At 34.7% G+C, this 12,758-nt stretch overlaps 1 protein-coding gene across 1 annotated transcript in view; it reads right to left on the bottom strand.

Annotated features, from left to right (window-relative positions):
* LOC149790379 (uncharacterized) overlaps positions 1-12,758 on the bottom strand; it is a 202,385-nt gene that overhangs the window by 76,347 nt on the left and 113,280 nt on the right. The window contains exons 24-26 of the mRNA XM_089972427.1: positions 12,299-12,479; positions 3,440-3,719; positions 870-1,056 (exon numbers count right to left, since the gene is read on the bottom strand). Coding sequence (XP_089828553.1) covers positions 870-1,056; positions 3,440-3,719; positions 12,299-12,479 — 648 coding nt within the window. The remainder of the gene's footprint in view (positions 1-869; positions 1,057-3,439; positions 3,720-12,298; positions 12,480-12,758) is intronic.

The following is a 12,758-nucleotide window of genomic DNA, read 5'->3' as shown; positions in this document are numbered from 1 at the left end:
GAACATTAATCAGAGGTCTCTTTTGTAGAAATATGATGGTTTCCCATTATAGTACAGTCCATGACAGCTATAAAGGTGTACCATGTTATAAATGCAGTCACCTGATCCCAGGGTATATTACATCTTTCCCTACTGAAGAACATTAGTCCATCATGTTGGATATAAAATTAGGTAGGTGTCCCCTCCGAACTATGTTGAATAGGTCATTCATTATGTATTACTTTAATGTGGTGTCTCAGGGTTCTCCAGATTAAAAAAAATGGCAACTGTAAGTGTTTTCCTAATGAGTCTCTAATAAATGATTAAAGTGAGACAAGATGGTCTATTGTGTTTCTCTGGCATCTGAATCCACACTGAAAGTCTGTTTGCTGGATTCCAGATACCAGAGTGGACAATCATTTACTGTGTGTTCCATGGTTTATCTTGTTAACAGAAGGGTCAGATTGATTCCTTCCCGGTTCAGGTTCAGGTATCAGTCATCATATACAAATATATAACAACTTGAGATTAATGATGGAGCAGTAAAAACTTTAAATATTTTGCATCTTTTCAAGATGGATTCAAGATATAGCAGAACTTCTTTCCTAAAATTAATGTGATCTTCATAAATATAAAACAGAAAATACACAATATACAACAGAAAGTGTACATGCATAACCCAAAAATATGCATCCACAAAAATGAAACGAATGTAATTAAACATAATATGCATGCATAGACTGAAAAAATGTAAAACAAGGTTTACATCTTTGCTGCAAATTTGAACTAGTTTATTACTTTAATTGCACAATATCATAAGTCTGTCAAAGAGGCGCAAACAATATCATAATTATCATCATGAAATTACTAACTTAATTAACATTACTCACTCCGAAGCCTGGTAGTAAATATCAGTCCCTCTAACTCCATCTAGTACTGTTCCTGGGAAAGGGGGTGAGTTATCCAGGGTGATTCCATCAGATGTCACGGTTGTACACATGTCAGCACCATTACATGCTGTGATACTCGTGTAGTAGGTCAGGCCTGACATTAAGGGCAGGTGGTAGAGTGTAACCTCTGCAAAAAATGTTCAATATTCAGTGTTTTTCCACAAGAGCAGAGCAGCGTTCCATGAAACACCATGTGTCAAATGTCATTCATATTGTGATGTAGGTTTTCTTTATGCCGGTGAAACAAGAACCATTTGCATATCAAAGTTGTTTTTTACCAACATTTAAGCTGAATGCAGATACCGCAGATATTTGACTGTCAAAACTTGAATACAGAAACAATGTTGTCTATGTGACTGTCAAAACTTCAATACAGTAACTGGTGTAGAAATATGACAGTCTAAACTTTAACATAGCAACTGATATTTATCATATATGACTGTCAAAAGCTGAATACAGTAATTGATGCTGAAGATATGTCTGTCAAAACTGAAATACAGCATCTAAACATTGTTCATGATGACACCACTGCTGTTACTGCTACAGCAAAAAAAGAGACAAAACTGAAGGTTATTATTAGGTTATTAAAATAGGAGTTCCTTTTTTGTTATCTTCTCTTTCTTAGTTCAGACCTTGTAATATCTTCATTGTTCCAGTGCTGCAAAGCTGCATTCCCTTCTAAACCCAATGGTAAACTGATATAATACATGTTCTTTACATGTTCAAACTATTTAAAGCCATTGTCTTGTCAAAATTTCACCCTGATTGTTAGTTTATCCTGATAAGTATTTAGGAACTCCAGTGTTGTGGACTAAACATGCCATTACTAATGTTTATTCAAGGGCCACTTTTGGGTATAGGTCCCAGATTGTAAATATGACCCATGTTCATCTGACTATCTTGGTCTCCAGTAGGTTCATTTCACAGTACAGGTTTGAGGTTTGGCTTTATAATACTTTTGAAAATAATTTAGGGTGTCCTAAAACTTACAGTCATTATGAAGAATTTAAAAATAATGATGTCCATATTCTACAATTTAATGGGCCTTTCATGTAGTGATACCTATCACTCTTGATTCCAATATTCTATATTTTAATGGGAGCTTTTAATGTAGCAGAACCTACCACTCTTGATACCAATATTCTACATTTTAATAGATTTTAATGTAGTAATACCTACCACTCTTCATTCCAATATTCTACATTTTAATGGGAGATTTTAATGTAGTAATACCTACCACTCTTGATTCCAATATTCTACATTTTAATGGGAGCTTTTAATGTAGCAATACCTACCACTCTTGATTCCAATGTTCTATATTTTAATGGGAGCTTTTAATGTAGCAATACCTACCACTCTTGATTCCAATGTTCTATATTTTAATGGGAGATTTTAATGTAGCAATACCTACCACTCTTGATTCCAATGTTCTATATTTTAATGGGAGATTTTAATGTAGTAATACCTACCACTCTTGATTCCAATATTCTACATTTTAATGGGAGATTTTAATGTAGTAATACCTACCACTCTTGATTCCAATATTCTACATTTTAATGGGAGATTTTAATGTAGTAATACCTACCACTCTTGATTCCAATATTCTACATTTTAATGGGAGCTTTTAATGTAGCAATACCTACCACTCTTGATTCCAATGTTCTATATTTTAATGGGAGATTTTAAAGTAGTGATACCTACCACTCTTGATACCAATATTCTACATTTTAATGGGAGATTTTAATATAGTGATATTTACCACTCTTGATAACAATATTCTATATCTTAATGGGAGCTTTTAATGTAGTGATACCTACCACTCTTGATACCAATATTCTATATCTTAATGGGAGTTTTTAATGTAGTGATACCTACCACTCTCGATACCAATATTCTACATTTTAATGGGAGATTTTAAAGTAGTGATACCTACCACTCTTGATACCAATATTCTACATTTTAATGGGATCTTTTAATTTAGTGATACCTACCACTCTTGATTCCAATATTCTACATTTTAATGGGAGCTTTTAATGTAGTGATACCTACCACTTTTGATTCCAATATTCTACATTTTAATGGGAGCTTATGTAGTGATACCTACCACTCTTGATACCAATATTCTACATTTTAATAGCAGCTTTTAATGTAGTGATACCTACCACCCTTGATTCCAATATTCTACATTTTAATAGGAGATTTTAATGGAGTGATACCCACCGCTCTTGATTCCAATATTCTACATTTTAATGGGAGATTTTAATGTAGTAATACCTACCACTCTTGATTCCAATATTCTACATTTTAATGGGAGATTTTAATGTAGTGATACATACCACTCTTGATTCCATTATTCTACATTTTAATGGGAGCTTTTAAAGTAGCAATACCTACCACTCTTGATACCAATATTCTACATTTTAATGGGAGATTTTAATATAGTGATATTTACCACTCTTGATACCAATATTCTACATTTTAATGGGAGATTTTAAAGTAGTGACACATACCACTCTTGATACCAATATTCTGCTCTACCAGAATATCTTCACATTGTGGACATCTGCCAACACTGATGTAGTATGACGTAATTGCAGAATGGGGGTCATAAAATCCCTCCCAACGAACAGTCAAATTTTTCAGGTCTGTCTGGAAGTCCAGGTCCTTGATACCCAACTGGTCTGCCAAGGAAGAATTCCCATCATAAACATGACCCACAATAGGTGGTGAGGCCTCCACTACGTAGGCCCAGGATGTGGCAAGGGATGACAGACCTAAATTGTTGAAGGCCTGTAACACAGAGATTAGATTTATAATGTACCTTGGCATGTCCAATTATATCTGTGATATTGTTTGGGAATTGTGAGATGTAGCACATTAGTAGGTCAGGGCAAAAGACAAATGCCATCTCCCACCAATGCAAAATGACATGAATTTTTAAAATTCAAATGACATTTTTTTATTAAAAATCTGTCTCGAGTTATAAGAAATAATTTAAAAAATACCTGATTTAGTGGGGAGCTGCAGTGGCTCAGTAGTTAGTGTGCTGGATTCATGACTGAAAGGATGTAGATATAACCATTGGACCAGCCTGAGTCAGTTACCATGGTGTGTTCTTGGGCAGGGCACTTTAATTCATTTGCCTTGGTGCTATGTAACCTATATGTGTAGCTGTGCTGTAAAGCATGAAACCAAACCAAAACCTGAATTTGTTGGAAACCAAAATTGTTTTTTGCTATTTCACTTGTATAACTTGTAATTTTAGGTAAAATGGCTTCAGTGACCAAAGTTCATTTTCTGATGCATTAGTCGAAGTCTTTAATGACACTCTGCTAATGGGTGACATTGCAGACAATTGCCTATTGAAAAGGAATCTGTGGAAATTTGTATTTTGCAGAAATAGCTAGCTTAATTATTTATGCATCACCTCATTCATGATTGATAAATAGCTACAATTATTAGACTGAGGAGAAATGGAAACACTATTATGGTTTATTCTTGTGAAGTTTTTAATTTTGTAGACCATGAAATTTTGCTTGAGAAACTGAAAATCTATTAAAGTAATGAAAACTCTACATTGCTTTAGTTTTTATGTAACTTACAGAGTCCAAAACATATCTAAACATGGTTAACTTTCTGAAAGTAAAACTAATAATTGTGGAGTACCACAGGGCTCTAGCCTTGGCCTCTGTTATTTATTCTATTTATCAACAACATTACCCTTAAGATAGGAAATTCAATTGTACAACTGAACTTGAAAATTACATACGAGATATTCTGAACAGGCCTGAAGTATGGAGCAAGGAAAACAATATGATTATAAATACAGAAAAAACATAAAAGCCCTACTATTTACAAGAAAACTAAAACAAGCAAGTGACAAACTCCAAGTTCTATTTTGACAATGTTAACCTGAGCATGACCTCTCATGATAAAATTCTTAGTGTGTTTGTAGATAACAATCTATCATGGTCTATTCACATTAAATATGTTAAAATGGTTAATTCTTATCTTTGTCTACTAAGAGAATCAGAACATTCATTTCTTTTCTATATGGGTTCATCATTTATGAAAGTTACATTCAGCCTATCTTGACTATTGTAATGTAGTTTGGGGTAGTGCCTCAAGGGCATGCCAACTGATTCAAGACTGGCAGTTTTCAGGAGCAATGAATTTTATTAAAGTTTTACCAATATATGAAAGACTATTCTGTAGAAAGGCCAAAGTTATATATCAAGTGTCCAGAAAAGCCATTCCTGTCTACCTATGATAATTTATTTATTTGTATGTGCTTACTGATGCTTATGTATACAAGTTTGATATTTTTTTTTGATTTTCAGAACAAGTCAGTTCTTTAATGTTGAGCCAAATTGATGCCACATTGTGTTGTAATGACTGTATATACTGTACCTAACAGAATGTCTCAAGGTAGGTTAGTTCTTGTAACTAACTGAGTTACCTTCTCTAAATAAAGTCATTATATTATTATTATTATTATTATGTCTCACACAGCATTTTTTGCCCTTACCACTGGTGTCTCCAACATCAAAGCTGTTACTGAATTAAACACGGTAGTGGCATAAAAAAACAATATTGACAAAGATATAAAACAAGAAAGATTATTGTATGAATGATTTAAGATTAAGATAGCAACTTTTTTCATAAATTATATTTCCCTGAGAATACTTACCTGACAACAATAACATAGGAACAAAAACTTGCTACCTCCTGAGTCTAGCCTTCCTGGAAAGGTAAAACTTGCCCTTTATCTCCATTGGCCATCATGAGGTGCAACAAGTTTTAAGCTAAGCAATACATTAAACTTGACATGAGAATATAAGATATAATATAAGAGAAGGGTTTTATTGCAATGTGATTGGGTGAGTTACTTCTTGGTGAAGCATATTTACTGCCCAAGAGGAGGTTGTAGATCCACCAGATTCAAATCTTGTTGTGTGAAGCTAAATCCCAGAGATAAAAGCTTGACAAGGGCTAACTTTACATGCAGGCTATGACTGTGATTAAAACATTACAGCAAAAGCAAGGCTCACAGCTGAAATATTCATGAGGTGACTACTCTTTTTGAGACTTTAAAGTATCTTGAACATGAAACTCATTTCAGTCACAATGATAACTTGACTGGATGATAGCCTCTTTCCCGGTTTCACCAGGAGCAGGAGTTGCTTTTCTTGTTCTACAACTTTTCTCTGTGTGCTTCAAATAATGCATCAGGGCACAGAAAGGGTCTTTGCATTTTTGCTTTTCCTGACACATCAAATAGAGGTAGTGTATGACAACTTTGAATGACCACTGACAGCAGCATATCCTCAGCAACCAAGCATGGTTGTATTGTTAGGGATGAGTTGCTGCCTTTGCACTAGTTCCTGAATACATACCACTTTCCCCTGAATACTTTAAAGTGGACAAGTCCCTGAATACATGCCACTTTCCTTTCAAGTGGTGTCAACTGTTTCTCCTTGAACAGCAAGAAAACGAACTGTGGGATTGAGGCACTCAATGGGATGATATTGTCGACTTTGCACCAGTCCCTGAATACATGCCACTTTCCACTGAATGCCTTTAAAGTGGACAAGTCTCTGAATACATGCCACTGTCCCTTGAATGCCTTTAAAGTAGACAAGTCCCTGAATACATGCCACTCTCCCTTGAATGCCTTTAAAGTAGATAGCCTTCTTGCTTGCAAGATTCTCCATGCACTAAAAGGTTGAATTCCGTGCTTCACAGAGCTCAGCTCAGCCAGCAAGAACCCAACAGTACATGAATGACCCGAGACTGGCTATCAGGACCAGTTTTCAGTTCTGATTCCTTAATTTCTGTATTATTTTTGGTTCTATTACCATGGAGGAGGTAGATGATGAACCCAAACCCCAAGCTTCTGGGTCTGAGACCAGGAACACAAAGGTGGGCAATTTGTGATTGACACTGTTGCGAAAAAGTCAATCATTTACCCACAAAGTGCACAAACCTAACAAAAGATCAACTGAAAAATGCACCAGTCTGTATGAAGGATCTGGACCTTTCTTTAGAGAGTTGGCCAGGACATTGAGCCCGCTAGGATTGTGTCTGATTTGTACAGTTATATTTATCTGGAAGCATGAACATACAACCATCACTACCAAATTGCATAGGTCGCATAATTTGTCTCCCCTGTTTGAAGAGGTAGGCCACCACCACTGAATGGTCCAACATGTAAAGGTCTGGACTAAATTCTAGTAGAATTCAAACATGAAACATCTTGATTATTGCCTTCCTTTCTAGAAAGTTAACATGAAGAGATAACAATTTCTCTGTACCCCACATACCAATGACCATGTAGATGCATGCCAACAGATTGGCTCCCAAACTGTACAAACTGGTGTCCATACAAACTGTAACTTCCAGTTAGGGCTTTTCCATAGGGGCACTGACATAAGGCAAGCAGTGTTGCACTACTGAAGCAGGAATAATACTACTTTAATTGTGATCCTGACCTTGTTATCAAGTCAACTTGGCGAACAGGGCCACCTACAAGGAGTGCACAGAAAGGTGTCCAAGCAGACTCAGAACTGTTGCCATACTGAGCAAGCAAGGAACTCTCTTGCTGTAATCCACTCTCTGTTGGAAACTGACTTTGCAATTTTGATAATCATTATAATGTGTGTGTGTGTGTGTGTGTGTGTGTGTAAGAGGAACAATATTGAGGTTGGTAATAAACTCCATGCCCAGATGGACAAAACACTGGAATGGGTCGAGATATAACTTTTCCCAGTTCATTAAAATGCCTAACAATCTTTAATGGGATAGAAGAAAGTATATTTTTGGCATATTTTCAGATTAGTCCCCTGCATTTTGCTAAAAGCTGACTTAATGTTCCAAATTTTAGCACCCACAAGCAATGTTTATCATCAACTACTGTTCAGTTGTTCTTGAAGCGAAGAGGTTTTTTGCAAGAATAACAGCACTTAATTTGTGGTACATTTTGGCACAAGGAAAAAGGTTTTGGTTGCTGGACAAAAGTCTTTAAAAATTACCAATCTATACTGACTTTTTAATGCAATATTTAATGACAAGAAGTAGGGGATTGTGGCTTCCAAGTGAAATTGAGATAATACAGTTTTGGTTTTCTGTAATCAAAGGCATGACTGTCATACCGGCTTAACATGTGTAAAGATGTATACACTGGCAACCAATGTTAATTTTGTAAACTGAATCAAGCTTGCAAAAAATTATAGTGATGGAAAATATGTTACAAGATTTTCACCCATTTTCAAATAATTCTTTGCACAATTTTCATCATGCATCTTAGAACAACCTAGTGCTTTTATGCATCTTTGAATCAGACCCTGTACAAATTGAAATTTATGCATTGGATATTTTATTGTCTAAAAATTCTAATTTACACGTCCTGAATCCTTGAACAGACCTTGTAAGAATTAGAATTTATGCATACTAGAATAGACCCTGTAAGAATTAAAATTTATATCTCCTAGAATAGACCCTGTAAGAATTTGAATTTATACACCCTAGAATAGACCCTGTAAGAATTATAATTTATACACCCTAGAATAGACCCTGTAAGAATTAGAATTTATACACCCTAGAATAGACCCTATAAGAATGAGAATTTATACATCCTAGAATAGACCCTATAAGAATGAGAATTTATACATCTTAGAATAGACCCTGTAAGAATGAGAATTTATACATCCTAGAATAGACACTGTAAGAATGAGAATTTATACACCCTAGAATAGACACTGTAAGAATGAGAATTTATACATCCTAGAATAGACCCTATAAGAATGAGAATTTATACATCCTAGAATAGACCCTGTAAGAATTAGAATTTATACACCCTAGAATAGACCCTATAAGAATGAGAATTTATACATCCTAGAATAGACCCTGTAAGAATTAGAATTTATACACCCTAGAATAGACCCTATAAGAATTAGAATTTATACACCCTAGAATAGACCCTGTAAGAATTAGAATTTATACACCCTAGAATAGACCCTGTAAGAATTAGAATTTATACACCCTAGAATAGACCCTGTAAGAATTATATACATCCTATAATAGACCCTGTAAAAATTAGAATTTATACATCCTATAATAGACCCTGTAAGAATAAGAATTTATACATCCTATAATAGACCCTGTAAGAATTATATACATCCTATAATAGACCCTGTAAGAATAAGAATTTATACATCCTATAATAGACCCTGTAAGAATTTATACACCCTATAATAGACCCTATAAGAATAATATACATCCTAGAATAGACCATGTCAAAATTAGAATTTATGCATCCAAGAATAGGCCCTGTAAGAATTATATACATCCTATAATAGACCCTGTAAGAATAAGAATTTATACACCCTATAATAGACCCTGTAAGAATTATATACATCCTATAATAGACCCTGTAAGAATAATATACATCCTATAATAGACCCTGTAAGAATAAGAATTTATACACCCTATAATAGACCCTGTAAGAATTTATACACCCTATAATAGACCCTGTAAGAATTATATACATCCTATAATAGACCCTGTAAGAATTATATACATCCTATAATAGACCCTGTAAGAATAAGAATTTATACACCCTATAATAGACCCTGTAAGAATTTATACACCCTATAATAGACCCTGTAAGAATTATATACATCCTATAATAGACCCTGTAAGAATAAGAATTTATACACCCTATAATAGACCCTGTAAGAATTTATACACCCTATAATAGACCCTATAAGAATAATATACATCCTAGAATAGACCATGTCAAAATTAGAATTTATGCATCCAAGAATAGGCCCTGTAAGAATTAGAATTTATACATCCTAGAATAGGCCCTGTAAAAATTGTTTTCCACATCTAAGAATAGACTCTGTAGGAGTTGGAATTTTTTCATCATAGAAAGTGTAAGAATTGGAATTTACTCATTCTAAAACAATAGAATCAGTGCAAGAATTATAGTTTTTTTCAACAATAAATATGCAGTAACTCACAATAGCACTGTTGGTGGTGATTGCCTTTAATTATTTTTAAGCTTTGGAAATATTTTGTCTTGTATCATACCGCTGAAATTTTTTAAGCATGTCTGTGGAAGTATAAAGTCATATTGTAGATTAAAACCATCATCATTAACTATCTGGCATAGTGCATTAATTCTGAGGCACATTTTTGATCCCAATATTAGGAATTTTTCATGAGAACTGATACCAAGGATTTAACATAGACTTAAAGGTAGGGCTTGAAAGTACAATAAGGTATTTTTATGCAGTTCATTGATTTTACAGTGCTATTTTTACGAAGAAATCACAGATCCCATACTGCTGGGATTTACAAGATGTATATAGGATTTTGTCCATCATATTAGACACATGGGATTTCAAATAATTTTAGTTCATGGAAGTTCATAAGAGTGAGATCAAAGACATAAGGCAAAGGAAGGTGATCTGATCAACCTAAGATCAACTGGCTACAAGAAATCATGGAAACCACAGCTCTTTCCCTCATGTGATTTTAAATTCTCTATCATTTTTGCAGAATCTCATTGTCCCATGGCCTGGCAGCATCTCTGCCTTTAAGCCCGAGATTGATTCAGAATGAATGTTTAAAAAGTAGGCATGGTCAGTTACAGGGCCACTTCCTGTGATGCCTGCCTTCCCACTTCCTCTAGCCTACTGCCAAATAATCAAGGTGTCAAAATGGGTGTTACATGAAGTGCCAAGGAATAGTGTAACTTGATGGACAATGAGCAAACACATGCAGGTCTCACCAAATCAAAGATGACTGGAGTCTTTCAAGCAGTATATATTAGAATAGTATGCGGCCCTGTTAATCCCCTAGGTGATCCTAACCATTGATTCCCATGCACGATCATTTCTGCATTTTGGTAAACTGAAAAATAGTGATGCTAAGTTAAATGCTGATGATGTTGCCATGATATTCCAAACAAGCTTCAAAGTGAACAATGCTCCTGTCTACTGTTAGAACAGCAGGTTAGGCATAATCAACACTTTTATGTTCTGATCTGTCTGGTGGTAAAAGCATCCATATGCATTTTATACCAACATGATGAAAAAGTCACTGGTAGTTCACTTTTTGGGAAAAACACTTAAGCACTCCCCCAGGTCCCCATGCACCAATCCATGTGTTTGTAGCTCTAGCAGCACCTGGGAAGAAGTCAGATGATTACTCTGCTACTCTTGTTTCTCTGAATCTGCTGATCTTAACATTACCATCAGCATCTGACTCCTAATTTGTGATGGAGGGAGGGATACTCTTTGTTTGGGCAGCAACAGTTTTAACTTTCAATAGACTCTAATGTCACCCACCAGCAGCATAACAACAGAGATTCAGGCAAATTATGCATGTGATAAAATTACAGCACAGCTAACTTGTATTTCCTGAGAGAGAGGCTTATATTGCGGTACCTGACAAAACTTTTCATCATATATTGGTCCCTTGAACAGGTATGTTTCAAATGCAAGCTGGGTGTAGAAATATTTAGATTTGTCAAGTTTTTGTCAAGAATCCCAAGCAGCTGCAGCATCTGACTGCTACCCATCATGCAATTTTGTACACTTTATAATTAACACTGAAACTAAATTGATAACTTCCAACTTAGAATGAAAGACAAAATCCCCCAATTAAAAATAATCAAATGTGTAAAATATTATGAAGAAATGGACAAGATGGCAAAATCTTTGAAGGAAGTTGCATCAAAAATCAATGTTTTTCAGTTAGTCAAAATCTTATCACATGAAATCAAGTTGCACAAAACACATTACACTCACAGATTCTACTTTAAACGTTCTTTTGTCACAATGTAAATAATTATTATTACTGTGAATTTAATGATTTCTGCAAAAATTCAGCAATACTTTTCCAAGGATCCAATAATGCTTTACTAAGAAGCTGATTGACCAGTGTGCAATAGGGATGTCTGACCAGTGTATAATAGTGATATCTGATCAGTGTGTAATAGGGACATTTGACCATTGTGTAATAAGGATGTTTGACCAGTGTGTAATAGAGATATTTGACCAGCATGTAATAGGGATGTTTGACCAATGTGTAATAGGGATATTTGACCAGTGTGTAATAAGGATATTTCACCTGTTGCAATATGGAGGTTTGTCCAGTGAGTATTAGGGATATTTCATTGTAAATTGTTAACAAGGCTACCTCCTTGAACTGAAACACTCAAGATCCCAACATCATACATACTAGTAATATACACAACTTTACATTAAGTTTAAATAAATTCAAGGCTCAGTCAAAGCCAATCCTAAAATATGTATATAAAAATAATATAATTCCTAAAGTTTTGTCCAAAGAAAACTAACCCTGACAGATATAAAATATGGATATCCTTCTCTCAAAGACACTGGATTATTGGTGTCAGAGTCGGCACAGGTGTCTCTGGTTAAAGTGTAAGTCATGGCATCATCCAGACCTGGCTCTGATCCAACAGCCCACAGGTAATAATCTATTTCACTCTCCACTTCATAGAATACCCCATTCCAGCTGGAAAATAAAAATTATTGTCATATCACATATTAATAAGCTGAAAATAAAATATGAAAAGAAATATAGATTTTGTAATGAATAGTTAAGTTCTGACGTACATGCAGATTTACAAGATAGTCATGATGGTATCTTAAATGGAGCCATGATCAATAAAATAGTTTTTGAGGGCAAAACTAATTTTACCTTACCCTATATTTTACATTGCTGTCTCAGTTTCTGGAACTAGTCCCCACTCAGAGGTGAAAATTCCCTATTGCAATCAGTAATTCAAGAACA

The sequence above is a fragment of the Sinohyriopsis cumingii genome, chromosome 10 (assembly GCF_028554795.1).
Source record: "Sinohyriopsis cumingii isolate HCF-2022 chromosome 10, ASM2855479v2, whole genome shotgun sequence".
NCBI lineage: Eukaryota > Metazoa > Mollusca > Bivalvia > Unionida > Unionidae > Sinohyriopsis > Sinohyriopsis cumingii.
This window is presented reverse-complemented; position numbering and strand designations above follow the sequence as displayed.